This window comes from Lithobates pipiens, unplaced genomic scaffold, assembly GCF_037356315.1.
Source record: "Lithobates pipiens isolate NorthernLeopardFrog02 unplaced genomic scaffold, aLitPip1_a1.2 Scaffold_18, whole genome shotgun sequence".
NCBI lineage: Eukaryota > Metazoa > Chordata > Amphibia > Anura > Ranidae > Lithobates > Lithobates pipiens.
Genome location: NW_027507758.1, coordinates 387,023,468 through 387,038,729, shown reverse-complemented (window position 1 = coordinate 387,038,729; position 15,262 = coordinate 387,023,468). Strand labels below are relative to the sequence as shown.

The 15,262-nt window shown below is 39.6% G+C and overlaps 1 protein-coding gene across 3 annotated transcripts in view; it reads left to right on the top strand.

Annotated features, from left to right (window-relative positions):
• The window catches only part of GCLC (glutamate-cysteine ligase catalytic subunit), a 43,133-nt gene that overhangs the window by 21,115 nt on the left and 6,756 nt on the right, over positions 1–15,262 (top strand). For all 3 annotated transcript variants that reach the window (XM_077487806.1, XM_077487807.1, XM_077487808.1), the window contains exons 3-13: positions 1,373–1,555; positions 3,219–3,332; positions 5,241–5,299; positions 5,382–5,518; positions 5,622–5,696; positions 9,390–9,506; positions 9,592–9,730; positions 11,269–11,381; positions 12,528–12,620; positions 13,005–13,109; positions 13,537–13,618. In XM_077487806.1, the coding sequence (XP_077343932.1) occupies positions 1,373–1,555; positions 3,219–3,332; positions 5,241–5,299; positions 5,382–5,518; positions 5,622–5,696; positions 9,390–9,506; positions 9,592–9,730; positions 11,269–11,381; positions 12,528–12,620; positions 13,005–13,109; positions 13,537–13,618 (1,217 nt within the window). The remainder of the gene's footprint in view (positions 1–1,372; positions 1,556–3,218; positions 3,333–5,240; positions 5,300–5,381; positions 5,519–5,621; positions 5,697–9,389; positions 9,507–9,591; positions 9,731–11,268; positions 11,382–12,527; positions 12,621–13,004; positions 13,110–13,536; positions 13,619–15,262) is intronic.

The following is a 15,262-nucleotide window of genomic DNA, read 5'->3' as shown; positions in this document are numbered from 1 at the left end:
GATTTAAAGAGTAAACACAGTTGATGGCTTTAGCCAAACACTAACCATGAGTGAAAAGTTTGTTATTTAATAATCTCTGAAAAATGGCCAAGAAACCACAAATTCTGCCAGGGTATGTAAACTTATGAACACAACTGTATTGCGAGTATTCTACATATCTCATATAAATTTCTTAATATGGATTAGATTATAGGATGGTTTCTAGTAAAATGGCCATTGAATATCGTCCCTAGTCCTACCATCAGAATTCATTGAACTTGCCATAGTGAAAAGGGCTAAGATTTGGCCTCCAGCAAAATGGCCATTTAATCTTTCCTGGCCTTCTATCATCTGAAAGTATTGAAATTGCCACAGGCAAAATTGCCGCCATGTTATCGCCATAATCTACAACAAAATGGTGACGTCACACATCTGTCATTGTCATATAAATTGACTAAATAACCAATTGGGATACCCCTGAGGAAGTCACATGGCTGAAGCGTAGAGCGTAAGTCACGTGAGGTGGAAACCGCAGTTTTTACTATATTCAAGTGCTATTTATTACGTTATCGTTTGTTTTGTTTTTTTTAAAATGATTTTTATTGTAAATGTGATCACCCTATTTGAAGGCTTTTGGTCTTTCACCCACACATATGAAACTGTAGTCCTAGGAGTCTGGATCCTTCTCTGTAGACAGAGGAAATGTGGAGGAGGTCCTGGGAAGAAGATCACTAAACACATTGGATTTTGATCAGACTCTTGCTATGTGGATATGAGGTGAAAGTTCTGTGAGCACTGAGGCGTTGGTGGAAGGTATTATGACTGACTGATCGGTTAAAACTGGAGCATTGATTTCCATCTGCTGACTCGACATCACATTCTGTTTTGGATATCAATCACTTTTGTTTTTGGAATGTTTTTTCATTCACATTTATATAGTATTGGATATGTTTGTTTGTTTATTTACCAAGGAGTAGCGCAAGACCACTTCTAAATCTTATGCGCGTGTAGTTGTGAACACATTGGGTATTGCAGCAATTCCCTTTTTGAAGTTACTTTGGGTTATTCACACTATTTCATTCTTCTAGTACATGGTAGCGCAGAGCAATATTTGCATTCAATTAATAAAACTTGACAGGTTCTATTTCGTCCCACTCTATCAAACGAAACCATTAAAAAAAATAAATAAATAATTGTCTAGCTGTTTAAAATGTTTATTATTTTCATGCAGATGAGAATGGTTTTATTTATTTGTAATTTTGAAGCCGCCCCTGTTAGAACAGACACTTGGTTGCCATTAGATGTCTAAATTGTATTTCCTGATTGTTTTGTTTTTTATGTAGTGTGAAATGCAGTTAATTTACCTACTTTGCTTTTATTCTTCCCATTATAGTCATCCAACACTCTGGAGACCAGAGTATGGCAGTTACATGATTGAAGGGACACCAGGACAGCCTTATGGAGGTACAATGGCAGAATTTAACACAGTGGAAGACAATATGAGGAAACGTCGACAGGAAGCCTCATCACTTTTACCAAACAACCAGTCAATATGCACTGTTACCTCTTTTCCAAGGTATCTACTGATCATATAGTCTTTGCTGCATTTTATGTAATTGGTCTTGTGTTGGGAAAAAACTAAACTTTGGGGCTTTCATAACTGGGCTTTAGTCTATTAAGAATTGATTTATTACTACTACACATGTTATGTTGTGTTAATTTCTTGGATAAACCACCTAGAATGTTCAGGTGCTTTCCTTCAAACCCTTACTCTGGACAGTTCTGGCTAGTAGGGGATCACTCTACTGACTTTTTGAGTGCGAGTGTTACTATTGCTGAGACTTCTTAAATTGCATCTTAAGGCACCTATGTGAGAGCCCTTTTAACCAATCCCAAATCCTGTTTACTATGTGGTATACAAGCCTCGTACAAAAAAAACCTTGTGCTTTGCAGATATACCCCCCCCCCAACACTGCAACTCAGTGGGAGTGTTTCAGAAATGGTGTCGCTCCATAGATGCCCCATGCAGTGTCGGCACAGGCACCACAACTGGTCTGGCTTCACAGCCCCATACACAACAAACCAAAATGCCCATTTAATTCTGCTTTTCACACATCAACCTCAGTAACCGGTTTACTTGTCTAATATATCCCACCAACCACCATAAGTAATTAACACCGATTTATCCTAACTTGTCAGTGGTTATAAATTTATGGCTGACTGATAGAGGTGCGCATTTTTACTGGTAATTAGATTACGATGAACATGTCAGATTTGATTCTGCAATGCATCATGATTGCTGCCGATGGTTTTCATCAAAACAATTCAAGCAGTCAGAAACCCCCCACCAAAGTTATGCCATTTCATTAATTATGGTTTGTATGCGTTATATTTTTATGGTTTTGCTCATCACTGCCCCATACATGCAATGCATGTGTGAGCAGTGATTAGCAAAACCATGAATCCTACAAAAGTATCGACCATAGTAATTCAATTGGTAAGACATGCATAAATCATAATTAATGAAATGGCATAGTCACTTTAATGTTTAGGTTCACCATCATGTCTATTTTTATTACGGTCATAATTTGGCAAATTTGCACATAATGGTGCATCAGTGTCTAACTTAAGTGATGTGCATTGGTCGCCCTCAGCAGCCTGTGAGGAGGACAAGCACAGCCATTCAGTAATCCTCTTGGGACACTGGTCTGGCTTGCTCGGGTCTCCTCCTGCCCACAGCAGCCTGTTGTAAGGAGGGCGGTGGATGAATGTTTGACGCAGACTCTGCTCTCCCACAGCAGCCTATGTGACAGTGAGCTGAGGAGGACTATCTGGGGACTGGGAGTCAGACACTTGCTTCATGTGTCTCGTCTCCTCTCCTACAGCAGCCAGCTTAACGCACAGCGACGCCGGGTGGCTGGGGATGACATCAGCAGGAAAAGAGTTTGCTCCTAACGCCCACTTCTCCATTCGAGGAGGCAGGGTGCAGCACGTGGCTGACATCGTCCAGAAATCAATTATACCAATTATACCAATTGTAGCATTGATGCCAAATTGTGATGCTGCGATTAAATTCAACACACCTACTGATTGGTGTATGTGTTGGATATCTGCATATTACATTTTCAACTTCAAGTCTTCAATGGCAGCTGCCGTATATCTCTCTATGCATTTCCATTTTAAATGATTTCATTGTAATACTGAAATGTTTTCAACATGTAGGGTTTTTGTATTTGTAGATTGGGATGTCCTGGATTTACATTGCCCGAATTTCTACCCACCCCAGTGGAGAAGGGAGCATCCAAGTCGCTTTTCTTTCCAGATGAAGCAATCAACAAGCATCCACGATTTAGGTGTGCTTGCATTTTTAACCATCTGCTATACTGTATTTTAGATGCAGCTTTCATTACTCAATTTTTCAACTACACAACCTCTGACTATCATGCTTTACAGTATGTAGAGTCTTTGTAAACTTGCAGTGCTATGCAAATGTTCTCCATTTAATGATTTGGATATGTTCTGTAAAACAAAGTTTCCAATATCTTAACATGTCTTTCACCTGTGTAGAAGCATTTGAGGTTGATTGTGCTACATCCTCCAATGAGTTAATGAAGAGTTTAATTTGGTGTTAAATTGGTACCAAGATAAAAAGGTTGTTTCACTCACTAAATAATTTACCTGAGTCCTAACTCAAAGCACAGCGCCTGCCTGCAGGAGCTTTCTCCTTTCTCCCCTCACTTGTAGGATGGAGGCAGCAGTGGGAGGCATTGGCTCCTGCTGCTGTCAATCAAATCCTGGGAGTGGGCTGTGGGTGCTGGGGCGCACTGTCTGTGAACATACCTAGCTGGGCTCCGGTGCATCTGCACGTGTGCCAATTTAGTAAGTGGCTTCCTTTTTGGTGGCACAGGTAAAGGAGGAGCAAAGAGCACCGGTGGGGGACCTAAAGAGAGGAGCATTGAGGCCGGTTTGTACAGTATAAGCCTGTTTATTTTAACCACTTTTGGACCGCCACATGCCATTATATGTCCTAAATTTGAAGAGGAATGTCGTTATGGCAGCAGCTCTGGTATGTTCTTCGGCCGGCGGTCCGGTTTCTGATGGTGGTGGTGGTCTCTGTGGTGGACACGCCACAAGATAACTTGGCGGCGGGAGACCGGAGGGGCCCCCGCCCCCACGGTGCCCTCAGCCACTTACCGGAGCCGTCGACAACAGCAGAGGTGATCGGATCCTCTTCCTTGCTGGGTATGGAGATGAGTGAGGGGACGATGGGCCCCCACCCATCGACATACATTTGCAGGGAGAAAGCGACGTCAAAACGTCACTTCTGCCCATAGCTCTTAAAGTGTGTGTGTGTGTGTGTGTGTGTGTGTGTGTGTATTTATATATGTATAATATATAAAAAAAAAAAAAAAATTTTATTTTATTTTTATATATTGCAAGGGATGTTTACATTCCTTGTAATAGGAATAAAAGTGATGCTATTTATATTTTAAAAGAACCGTGTAAAATAAAAAATAAAATAAAAAGGGGGGGGTAAAATGAGAAACATTATTTAAATGCGCCCTGAGCTCGCGTGCAGAAGTGAATGCATATGTGAATAGCGCCTGTATATGAAAACTGTTCAGATCACACGTGAGGTATGGCAGGCATTGGTGGAACGAGAGCAATAATTCTAGCCCTAGACCACCTTTAACTTAAAACATGCAACATGTAGAATTTTTTTTTTTTTTTTTTTTTTTTAACGTTGCCTTTGGAGATTAAGGGTAAAAGTTTGTGGCCATTGCACGAGCAGGCACAATTTTTGAAGCGTGACATGTTATGTATTTAATCAGCGTATAGTGTATACATGTTTTCACATTATAAAAAAATTGGGCTAACTTTACTGTTAAACTTTTTTTTTTTTTATTTTTTTTTATCCCAAAAGTGTGCTTGTAAGACCGATGCGCAAATACGGTGTGACAAAGTATTGCAGCAATTGCCATTTTATTCTCTAGGGTGTTATAACCCCCAAACCATACTTCTTGTTTATTTTCAAAAAAAAAAAAGAAAAAAAATTTCTAGCAAAAGTTTTTTTTTTTTTTTTTTTAACTTGTAAACAAATCTCAGAGGCTTGGTCTTTAAGTGGCTAATTATAAAGAAAAAAAAATACGGTTTACAACCCATTTTTTAAATGCTTTCACAGAATAAGCTAGATTAAACTATTTACACCCAATTATGTCATAACACAACAGTCACTATAATTTTATTTTTTATTTTTTCAGTACTTTGACAAGAAATATTCGGCACAGACGTGGAGAAAAGGTGTCCATTAATGTTCCAAGTGAGTATATCTGGTAATTTACAGAAGAACAAGCTATGTACTGCCAACATCTGACAGCTTTTCTATTCTGTTTTTTGTGCAGTTTTTAAAGACCAAAATACCCCCTCTCCATTTATTGAAAAATTCCCAAATGCTACTGGTGATGATGCAAAAGCAGCAATGCCTGATCATATTTATATGGATGCCATGGGCTTCGGGATGGGCAACTGTTGCCTCCAGGTGTGTAATATCGCACTTGCACATATAAGTGCTGACACATGCTCTGACCTAGATGTCCGTGCCTAATTTACATTAATCCTTATTTATTTTCTCTGTGCATTAGGTCACTTTTCAGGCATGTAGCATTGCAGAAGCACGATACCTGTATGACCAGCTGGCTACTATATGTCCACTTGTGGTAAGAAGATTTATGTGTTTATATCATGGCAGAGTACTGTTTGATAAGGGGCCCTGTGCTGGTATGTTCAATCTTACTAGTTCTTTGGTCACTGGTCCTACAACATTTTGTTATCCACATAATCATTTTTATGTAAGATGTTTTTAAACCTATCAAACTGTAAAACCAAATTTTGTTAACAAGAGTTTACGCCACAAAAAAATCACAACACATTAGTTACATAGTAAGGTTGAATAAAGACACCGGTCCATCCAGTTCAACCTGAATGAGTGTCTACAATTGTCCCTATCCCTGTACATTGCACATTCGCATTGGTCCCTACCCTCAAGGAGCCCACAATCCAAGGTCCCTATTTGTGTACTAGGGCCAATTTTGGACAGAAGCCCATTAACCTACCTGCATGTCTTTGGAGTGTGGTAGGAAACCAGAGTATCCAGAGGAAACCCACGCAGGCACAGGGAGAACATGCAAACTCCAGGCAGGTAGTGTTGTGGTTGGGATTTGAACCAGCAACCCTTTTTACTGCTAGGTGAGAGTGCTAACCACTGCGCCGCCCAAGCCAGAGCCTTAAACGTTGGCACTACAATCTCCTACATCCAAGTAGTTACGGAATGTTAAAATAAGTTCACCTTATTGGAGCAGGTTACGGGGTGCAACATGCTCTAGCACCTCTCCCTGCACCCCGAGTCCAATGGAGACAGCTGGCAGGTTTCCTCTACTGGCACCCGCTGCCACATTTAAACAGTGCAGCAGTTCAGGGCTCAACCTGTACAGTCTAGTCATTCACTGGAATTTGAATGAGAAAACTACAAGTCCCATCTGCCACTGTCAGACAGCTTGTAGTTCTCAATGGACTGCGAGGGTGCTGAGTGCCTTCGTAGTCCACTGACATGTCTTCGGGCTTTCTGTTAGAAAGCTGGAGGACATGTCTGCAGGAGCACAACATTGCACCAACAATCAGTGGATTGCGAATGCAATGCTCTGCAGGCTTTTGTGCAAGAAGTAATGCTATTTATTTTTTTAACCGGGGTTTGTTTCTCAAAGTCACTCTTCAGTCGAGTAGTTTTCACTTCGGCATGAGTTATGAGGTTGCTGGTAGCCTCTTTTTAAGGCATTTTGTTTTCTGTTGACCTGATTTTTGAGGTGCATGTTCAAACCCTCACTTATGCCAATTTTGAGTGCTTCAGGGGGCAATTTGAACTGTCCCACAAGTTTTGGGGGGGGGGGGGGGTTTGTTTAGTCCAAATCCTCATGTAGGCGGCATGGACTCCCAGTCTAAGTATTTTAGACTGCGCAAAATCCTTGTCATGTCAATAAGTGCCTGAGAACTTGTGAATGTGTGAGAAGCAATGCTTCATGGAACATGTAGTCCTTTTGCAGGAAGCGAGTGGGTCTAAAGGCAGTTTTTTACCTTGCTATAGGGTCATGCTATACTATAATTTGCAGCTTGCTATTGGGGCACTCTAAAGGCAGGAGGAGTGTGTGTGTGTGTGTGTGTGTATGTATGTATGTATATATATATATATATATATATATATATATATATATATATATATATATATATATATATATATATATATATATATATATATACACACACACACAGGTCCTTCTCAAAAAATTTGCATATTGTGATAAAGTTCATTATTTTCTGTAATGTACTGATAAACATTAGACTTTCATATATTTTAGATTCATTACACACAACTGAAGTAGTTCAAGCCTTTTCTTGTTTTAATATTGATGATTTTGGCATACAGCTCCTGAAAACCCAAAAATCCTATCTCAAAAAATTAGCATATTTCATCCGACCAATAAAAGAAAAGTGTTTTTAATACAAAAAAAGTCAACCTTCAAATAATTATGTTCAGTTATGCACTCAATACTTGGTCGGGAATCCTTTTGCAGAAATGACTGCTTCAATGCGGCGTGGCATGGAGGCAACCAGCCTGTGGCACTGCTGAGGTGTTATGGAGGCCCAGGATGCTTCGATAGCGGCCTTAAGCTCATCCAGAGTGTTGGGTCTTGCGTCTCTCAACTTTCACTTCCCAATATCCCACAGATTCTCTATGGGGTTCAGGTCAGGAGAGTTGGCAGGCCAATTGAGCACAGTAATACCATGGTCAGTAAACCATTTACCAGTGGTTTTGGCACTGTGAGCAGGTGCCAGGTCGTGCTGAAAAATGAAATCTTCATCTCCATAAAGCTTTTCAGCAGATGGAAGCATGAAGTGCTCCAAAATCTCCTGATAGCTAGCTGCATTGACCCTGCCCTTGATAAAACACAGAGGACCAACACCAGCAGCTGACATGGCACCCCAGACCATCACTGACTGTGGGTACTTGACACTGGACCTCAGGCATTTTGGCATTTCCCTCTCCCCAGTCTTCCTCCAGACTCTGGCACCTTGATTTCCGAATGACATGCAAAATTTGCTTTCATCCGAAAAAAGTACTTTGGACCACTGAGCAACAGTCCAGTGCTGCTTCTCTGTAGCCCAGGTCAGGCGCTTCTGCCACTGTTTCTGGTTCAAAAGTGGCTTGACCTGGGGAATGCAGCACCTGTAGCCCATTTCCTGCACACGGTGGCTCTGGATGTTTCTACTCCAGACTCAGTCCACTGCTTCCGCAGGTCCTCCAAGGTCTGGAATCGGTTCTTCTCCACAATCTTCTTCAGGGTCCGGTCACCTCTTCTCGTTGTGCAGCGTTTTCTGCCACACTTTTTCCTTCCCACAGACTTCCCACTGAGGTGCCTTGATACAGCACTCTGGGAACAGCCTATTCGTTCAGAAATTTCTTTCTGTGTCTTACCCTCTTGCTTGAGGGTGTCAATGATGGCCTTCTGGACAGCAGTCAGGTCGGCAGTCTTACCCATGATTGCGGTTTTGAGTAATGAACCAGGCTGGGAGTTTTTAAAAGCCTCAGGAATCTTTTGCAGGTGTTTAGAGTTAATTAGTTGATTCAGATGATTAGGTTAATAGCTTGTTTAGAGAACCTTTTCATGATATGCTAATTTTTTGAGATAGGAATTTTGGGTTTTCATGAGCTGTATGCCAAAATCATCAATATTAAAACAAGAAAAGGCTTGAACTACTTCAGTTGTGTGTAATGAATCTAAAATATATGAAAGTCGAATGTTTATCAGTACATTACAGAAAATAATGAACTTTATCACAATATGCTAATTTTTTGAGAAGGACCTGTGTGTGTGTGTGTGTGTGTGTGTGTGTGTGTGTATATATATGTGTGTGTATATATATGTGTGTGTGTGTGTATGTATGTATGTGTGTGTGTATGTGTATGTGTGTGTGTATATATATATATATATATATATATATATATATATATATATATATATAATTTAGGGGTATCAAAGGGGGCTGACTACAAATGCACACCATACTTTTCAGATATTTATTTGTAAAACATTTGAAAATCCTTTTCCTTCCACTTCACAATTATGTGTAAATTCGTGTTGGTCCATCACATAAAATCCCACTAATGTGGAAAATTTCAAGGGATACGAATACCTTGCGTGCACCCCCCCCCCCCCCCCCCCTTTCTTCCAAGGCACACTAGCTGTACTGACAAATACTGAGTCCTTCCCGGTCTGCTCACTAGCTTTGTATTGGCAGAACGCATTAATTTGTGACAAGAACTGCAGAGATTGTAAATCTATTTTGCTTCCCTTTAGATGGCTCTGAGTGCAGCTGCTCCTTTCTACAGAGGATATGTGTCGGACATTGACTGTCGATGGGGAGTTATTTCTGCCTCTGTAGATGATCGAACGAAAGAGGAAAGAGGCCTGGAGGTATGCAGTAGAGATTCACATTCTGTATGTGTTTTTTCTTTGCATTTTGACTGTATATAATTTAACATTCTTTTTGTTCTTGTAGCCTCTGAAGAATAACAAATACAGAATCAGTAAATCGCGGTACGATTCTATAGACAGTTATCTGTCTACCTGTGGGGAAAAGTACAACGACATTGATTTGACTATAGATAAAGAAGTCTGTAGCCAACTAATAAAAGAGGGTAGGTTGTCAAGCTTTATTACATTAGATGGTCGTGCTGCTTCATGCAATGCCAGCTCAGTGTCTTATCTGCTAATGGTATTTCTCCTTGTAACTCTTTGGAAATATTGTCATTGTCACTCCTTTTTTATTTAGGCATATTCATATTCCTTTGTACAAATGAGGAAAAGCACATGTGTGAGCCCAGTTTTTGTGAGAACCTTTTCCTGCAAGTTCTTCCAGTGCAAGCCAAACTGCAACTTGCACTTGGTTTGTGGCAAAGCCATATGGGCAGATTTCAGGTGACTTCACTGCCTGGATTGAAGGTGCTTGCCTTCAGATGGAATGCATTCATGGACTAAACTATACTTTAACCCTTTCATTGCCAGCAACATATGGCATACATGGGCACAGAACTGTTTCCAGTTTGCCAGGTCAGTATACCATATGTTACTTGCATTCCCATATCTGGTGTAAGGTTATGTCACGTCGGTGACCATTAACTTGCAACAAAACTGTTCAGCAGGCTCTGATGAATTAAAAGAATTGATGTGGTTTGTCAGCTACTAATCAGCTATTAATCTAAAATGTGACTAACACCTTCCACCCCATATGCTGCTGTTCCTGCCCTGTCTCCACTGCATCTGGTCACTTTGATTCCCCCAGCACTCCACAGCCCTATGTACACCACCTTCTCCCCCTCTACCTCCCATTGTCTGTCAGCTGCTGCAGGGCCCACTAGAATAAGACTGTTAAGCTGGAGAGCAGCAGGTTGGTAAATGTCCTGTTTACTGATGCCTTTCTTGAATGAACACAGTGGGTGATGGTTACCGCTCCCTCCTGTGTTCATACATAACTGAAGCACAGTAAACTGTTTTGCTATGTTTTAAGTTTATGAATGAACAGGAAGCCTATGTGCGGAGCATTTCCTGTTTACTTAGTGAAGAGAATGGAATTGGGGATCAGTGTCCTCAATCTGTTAAGACCCTTGATATGTCACCAAAGTCCCCTAACAGGGCTTAGGGAAAAAACCTTAAGGGCTCATTCACATGGGTGCTCTGGCCCATACAGCATGAATCGGTGGCTTTGGAGCAGCCTAAAGTGGGTGCAGACAGCCTGTCGTTTGAGTGCACAGCCGCCGATCAATGGATTCTGACAGCAATGTCCCAATTGGCTATGTCCTGGCAAGTGAGGATTCCTTCATCTACCTTGTTTTGTGCGAATGGAGGAGTCAGTTTTTGTCTAATCATCCTTGGTCATCTTGCACCTTATTTTTGAGTTTGTGCATAAGCCCAATTGTCTGTGCTCCTAAATGTAGTTTAGGTGTGGTTTATCATTCTGTAGGTATGACAGTAATTTGCAAGAAGCTGGGAAGAGGGATACAGTTATCTATTTGCTGTGTATTGTTTTTCATGAAAGGCCTAGAAACTGTCTAAACAAGTGAACATGTATCCATCATGCCATGTTACTTTTTGTATAAAAAGTTGTCTTGTCTCCTTTTTTTTTTTTTTTTTTTTTTTTTTTTTTTTATAAATTTTTTTTATTTTTTATTTTCTTTAGGAATTGACCCCCTCATGGCCCAACACATTGCACATCTCTTCATCAGAGATCCTTTGACGTTGTTTGAAGAGAAGATACATTTGGACGATGCAAATGAATCTGACCACTTTGAGGTTTGTTAGTGGCTGAAGTTGTTTTAACTTCGATTTTTAAAAGTTGTACAAAAAAAAAAAATCTTACTAATAACATTTATTGCAGACTTACACATAACCTATTTAATTGTACTTTCAAGAGCATTATTCAGTGGGGTATGTGGAATTCAGTAAAAATGGACAAAAGATCTGATTGCAGGACTGGCACTTACAGTTGTGAGTTGCCTTTACAACCATTGTGCAGGTGTTTTTTTATTTTTTTATTTATTTATTTGTGTGTAAATTATGCACTACAGCTTAAAGCAAAAAGATATTCCATGAATGTGCATTTTTAGCAAGTATATTTGTACTGAAAGACTACTAACCTTTTTCATTATGATAAGATGGTTTGGGAAAGATATAAACAGATTTACATGGGGAATTGACTATAAATGAGCTCTTAAAGTATAAACTGTACAACTAAAACTTCAACAAGCAATCCTAATCTAAGATGGCAAGGCCTACACCTGACATATGTCCTTGCTCAAACATAGCTTTCACCAAGAAGTGGGGCTTGTTTGGCATGCAGCTTGTGTCATGGCAAAAAGACCTTGACCCATGTTATATTTGCAGTTTATAGAGTATCTAGCCTTGCCCATCTCATACCAGTCACATCAATCCTGCCAAGCTGTTCACACAGCTCACATGCTAATATCTTCCTTGCTGCTGGTCTTCAGATATGTGATGTCAGCAGTTTTCCTTCTCTCCATGCCTCCGATGAACATTGAAGACTTCTGAAAAATAAGGAAGTTTGTCTGTCTTTGGTTAGTGTAAGGCGTTTATAATATTGCAGTTTCCCAGTACATGAATAGTTAAAAATGGAGCATATTGCAAACGTGACCGTGACAACCCAGGTGTGTAATCCTTTTGAAGAAACTGGATATTCTGTTCAGACAGGGTTTTATTTAATAGCAAGCATTGTGCAAGGGTGTGGGGGGTGTTTTTTTTTTTTTTTTTTTTTTACACTTGGATATGAAAAGAATAGATTAACCCTCTGAAAACTGGATGCAATCCAGGCACTCGTTTTGATTACATAATCCAAGAAAAGCAAGTTCTTACTGTCTTCTTCTTGAGTCCTTTCTGCTGTTGGAACTGATGGATGCTTACCATATATTTATTTCTTCATAGAATATCCAGTCAACTAACTGGCAGACAATGAGATTTAAGCCTCCTCCACCTAACTCCGATATAGGTTGGCGAGTGGAGTTCCGTCCTATGGAGGTTTGTATTCTGGATCCCAGTATATATTTTTACTACTTGACAGCAGGCTTGTATTTAGAGATCCAATAGGTAGAACTAAAGGCAAGAGGTGTGTGTGTGTGTGTTTGTTTTTTTTTAATCGGTAACCTTTGTTGTGTTTTGCCTATGGGGTGTATTTTTTGTTTTGTGTTCCATTGGTTCATTCACTTGTCTCATCATTTTTGAAAATGACAGCCAAAGCTGTATAGTTTGGTCATTTTAATTTGAATCTCAGTTTAGAGAGACTGATTAGTGTGCCTTTCTGATTTGTGACCTACAAGTAGAATGTAAGCGTGTTTAAAAAAAAAAAAAAAAAAAAAAAAAAAAATCTTCACTGTCAATATAAGTTCTTCTTTTATCTTTTAGGTCCAATTAACAGACTTTGAAAACTCTGCCTATGTAGTGTTTGTGGTGTTGCTGACCCGAGTCATTCTTTCTTACAAGTTGGATTTTCTTATTCCATTATCAAAGGTATAATCTCTTACAGGGCAGCTTTTATTTTACCAGAGAATATTTTTTGAGATACAGAATTTTGCTAGCGGTGCTTATTTATGGAGATTGCTTTTTGGGTAGTTTTTTGGGGGTAAGATCATGGATGTTCTGACTTTTTGTAAGAGTGCTGAAAATGTACAAAATACTGTTTCAGAGTAAGGCTACAACACTTGAATATTCCAGACCAAAATGTCCAAACTAAACACTATACCTTCATAGCATCTGGTTACCACAGATATCTGATTTAGTAAATTAAATGACATCACACAAACAGTGTTTATTAAACAATGTTTTTCTTTGAAGAGTAAAATCATTGAAAGCCATCACTGTTCTAGAGCCATCATTCTTGTCCTCAGCTCATATCCCAGCTTTTTTTTTTTTTTTTTTTTTTTTTTTTTTTTTGCAGGTTGATGAAAACATGAAAGCGGCCCAGAAACGTGATGCTGTGCGTCAAGGAATGTTTTACTTTAAAAAAGATATTTGCAAAGGTACCTTGTGTAATGAATATGTTGGTGTCACATTTTCTAGTCAGTCCTTTATATAGAATCCTTCTGGTGCAGCTAGCACCTGTATCTGTTGCAGTGGACAAATTGGCTTAAATAAAAGTGAACATTAATTTATTTATTTTTTTTGTAATATGCTAAAAGAGAAGGGGGTAGGAGAGGCGGGGAAAAATGGGAACGATAGATGCTCATAACAAGTAATCGGCTTTAAGGCCTGGTTCACACCTAATGCATTTTATTTTATTTTTTTTTGTGCGTTTTCAGTCTACACTACAGTCCATTTAGCATAGTTCCCTATGGGTCATGTTCACATCTGTGTATTTTATGTAAATGGCCAGAGACTTTTTCTGGTTTTTGGTTCGCTAGACCTCAATGGATCAAAAAGTAGCTTAACCACACATCCCCCAACTGCAAGGTTAAAAGATCAAAGGCCTTGTTCATGAAAGGGTGTTCCATGCATCCCATGCAGTCAAACCTATTGATGCCAAGTGGGACACAGTGGCTGCACGGGTGTTGTGCGGGTAAACACAGCCCTCCATGGGCTACAATGTAGCACACCCCATTGAGTGAGGCTTTAGTAGGAATTTAGAAATTTTGCAAGTTATGTTGTGGTTTTATGTGCAAATAAGGATTTTGTAGTGGTTTTTTTTTCTGTGTAAATGGCGATCTGATAAATGCTTACGTTTTTGATTTATTTATTTTTTCGCCATTTCGCAAAAAGGTGCAATTTGGCAGGAATTTTGTCAAATTTAGCTGTGTTTTTTTTTTTTTTTTTTTTATATATTCTTTATTTATACTTCAAGGAGGTCACAGAGTCAAATTACACACATCTTCATAGTTACATACAAGCATTCATTGGTTCTCAGCCCATCTTATTCTCTACCAAAAAAGTACTATTTCCCTAGATTAAATAACTGAGAACCCTTTCTTATTTATCTCTGCTGTTAAGTATTCCACTTTCCCTCCTTTTTATTTTAATTTTTTCCCCCTACCCTCCCCCCCACCAGTAAACAAAAAAAAAAATAAAAAAATAAAAAAAAAACGCCCGTCCTGCCCCCCACGCATACAATTTACTCAATCCCCTTACATGGTGGTTTCCTTATCTTTCCCTGTTCCCCAGCAATTTCTTTCCCTCCTCTGAAGAAAGGAAAGCGTTCCATACCGCCCATATCCTGGTATACTGCTCACTTCTGTCCTGGGCCGAGTATATTAAATCTTCCACAGCCCCCACCTTCCTCACTTTATTTAACCACATTGCTATTGTTGGTGGTTTAGAATCTTTCCAAGCACGGGCAATACATCCCTTGGCCTCATTAACCATGTGACACAGTACCAAGCTCTTATATTTTCTTATTGGAATATGTGAGAGGTGCAACAGAAAAAAAGCTGGGTCGTCCAGTTTTCGATATTCTGTAAATTTTTGCATAATTTTTTGCACGTCTCTCCAATACTGTTTGATCCTGGGACAGGTCCAGAAAATATGTAATAAAGTCCCCCGTCCCCCGTTGCACCTCCAACATTGATCTGAAGTTCCAGGGAACAACCTCTGGAGCTTCGATGGAGTATAGTACCACCTCGTCAACAACTTGTAGTTTAATTCCTGAATTCCAGTGCAGATTGATGAGTTTT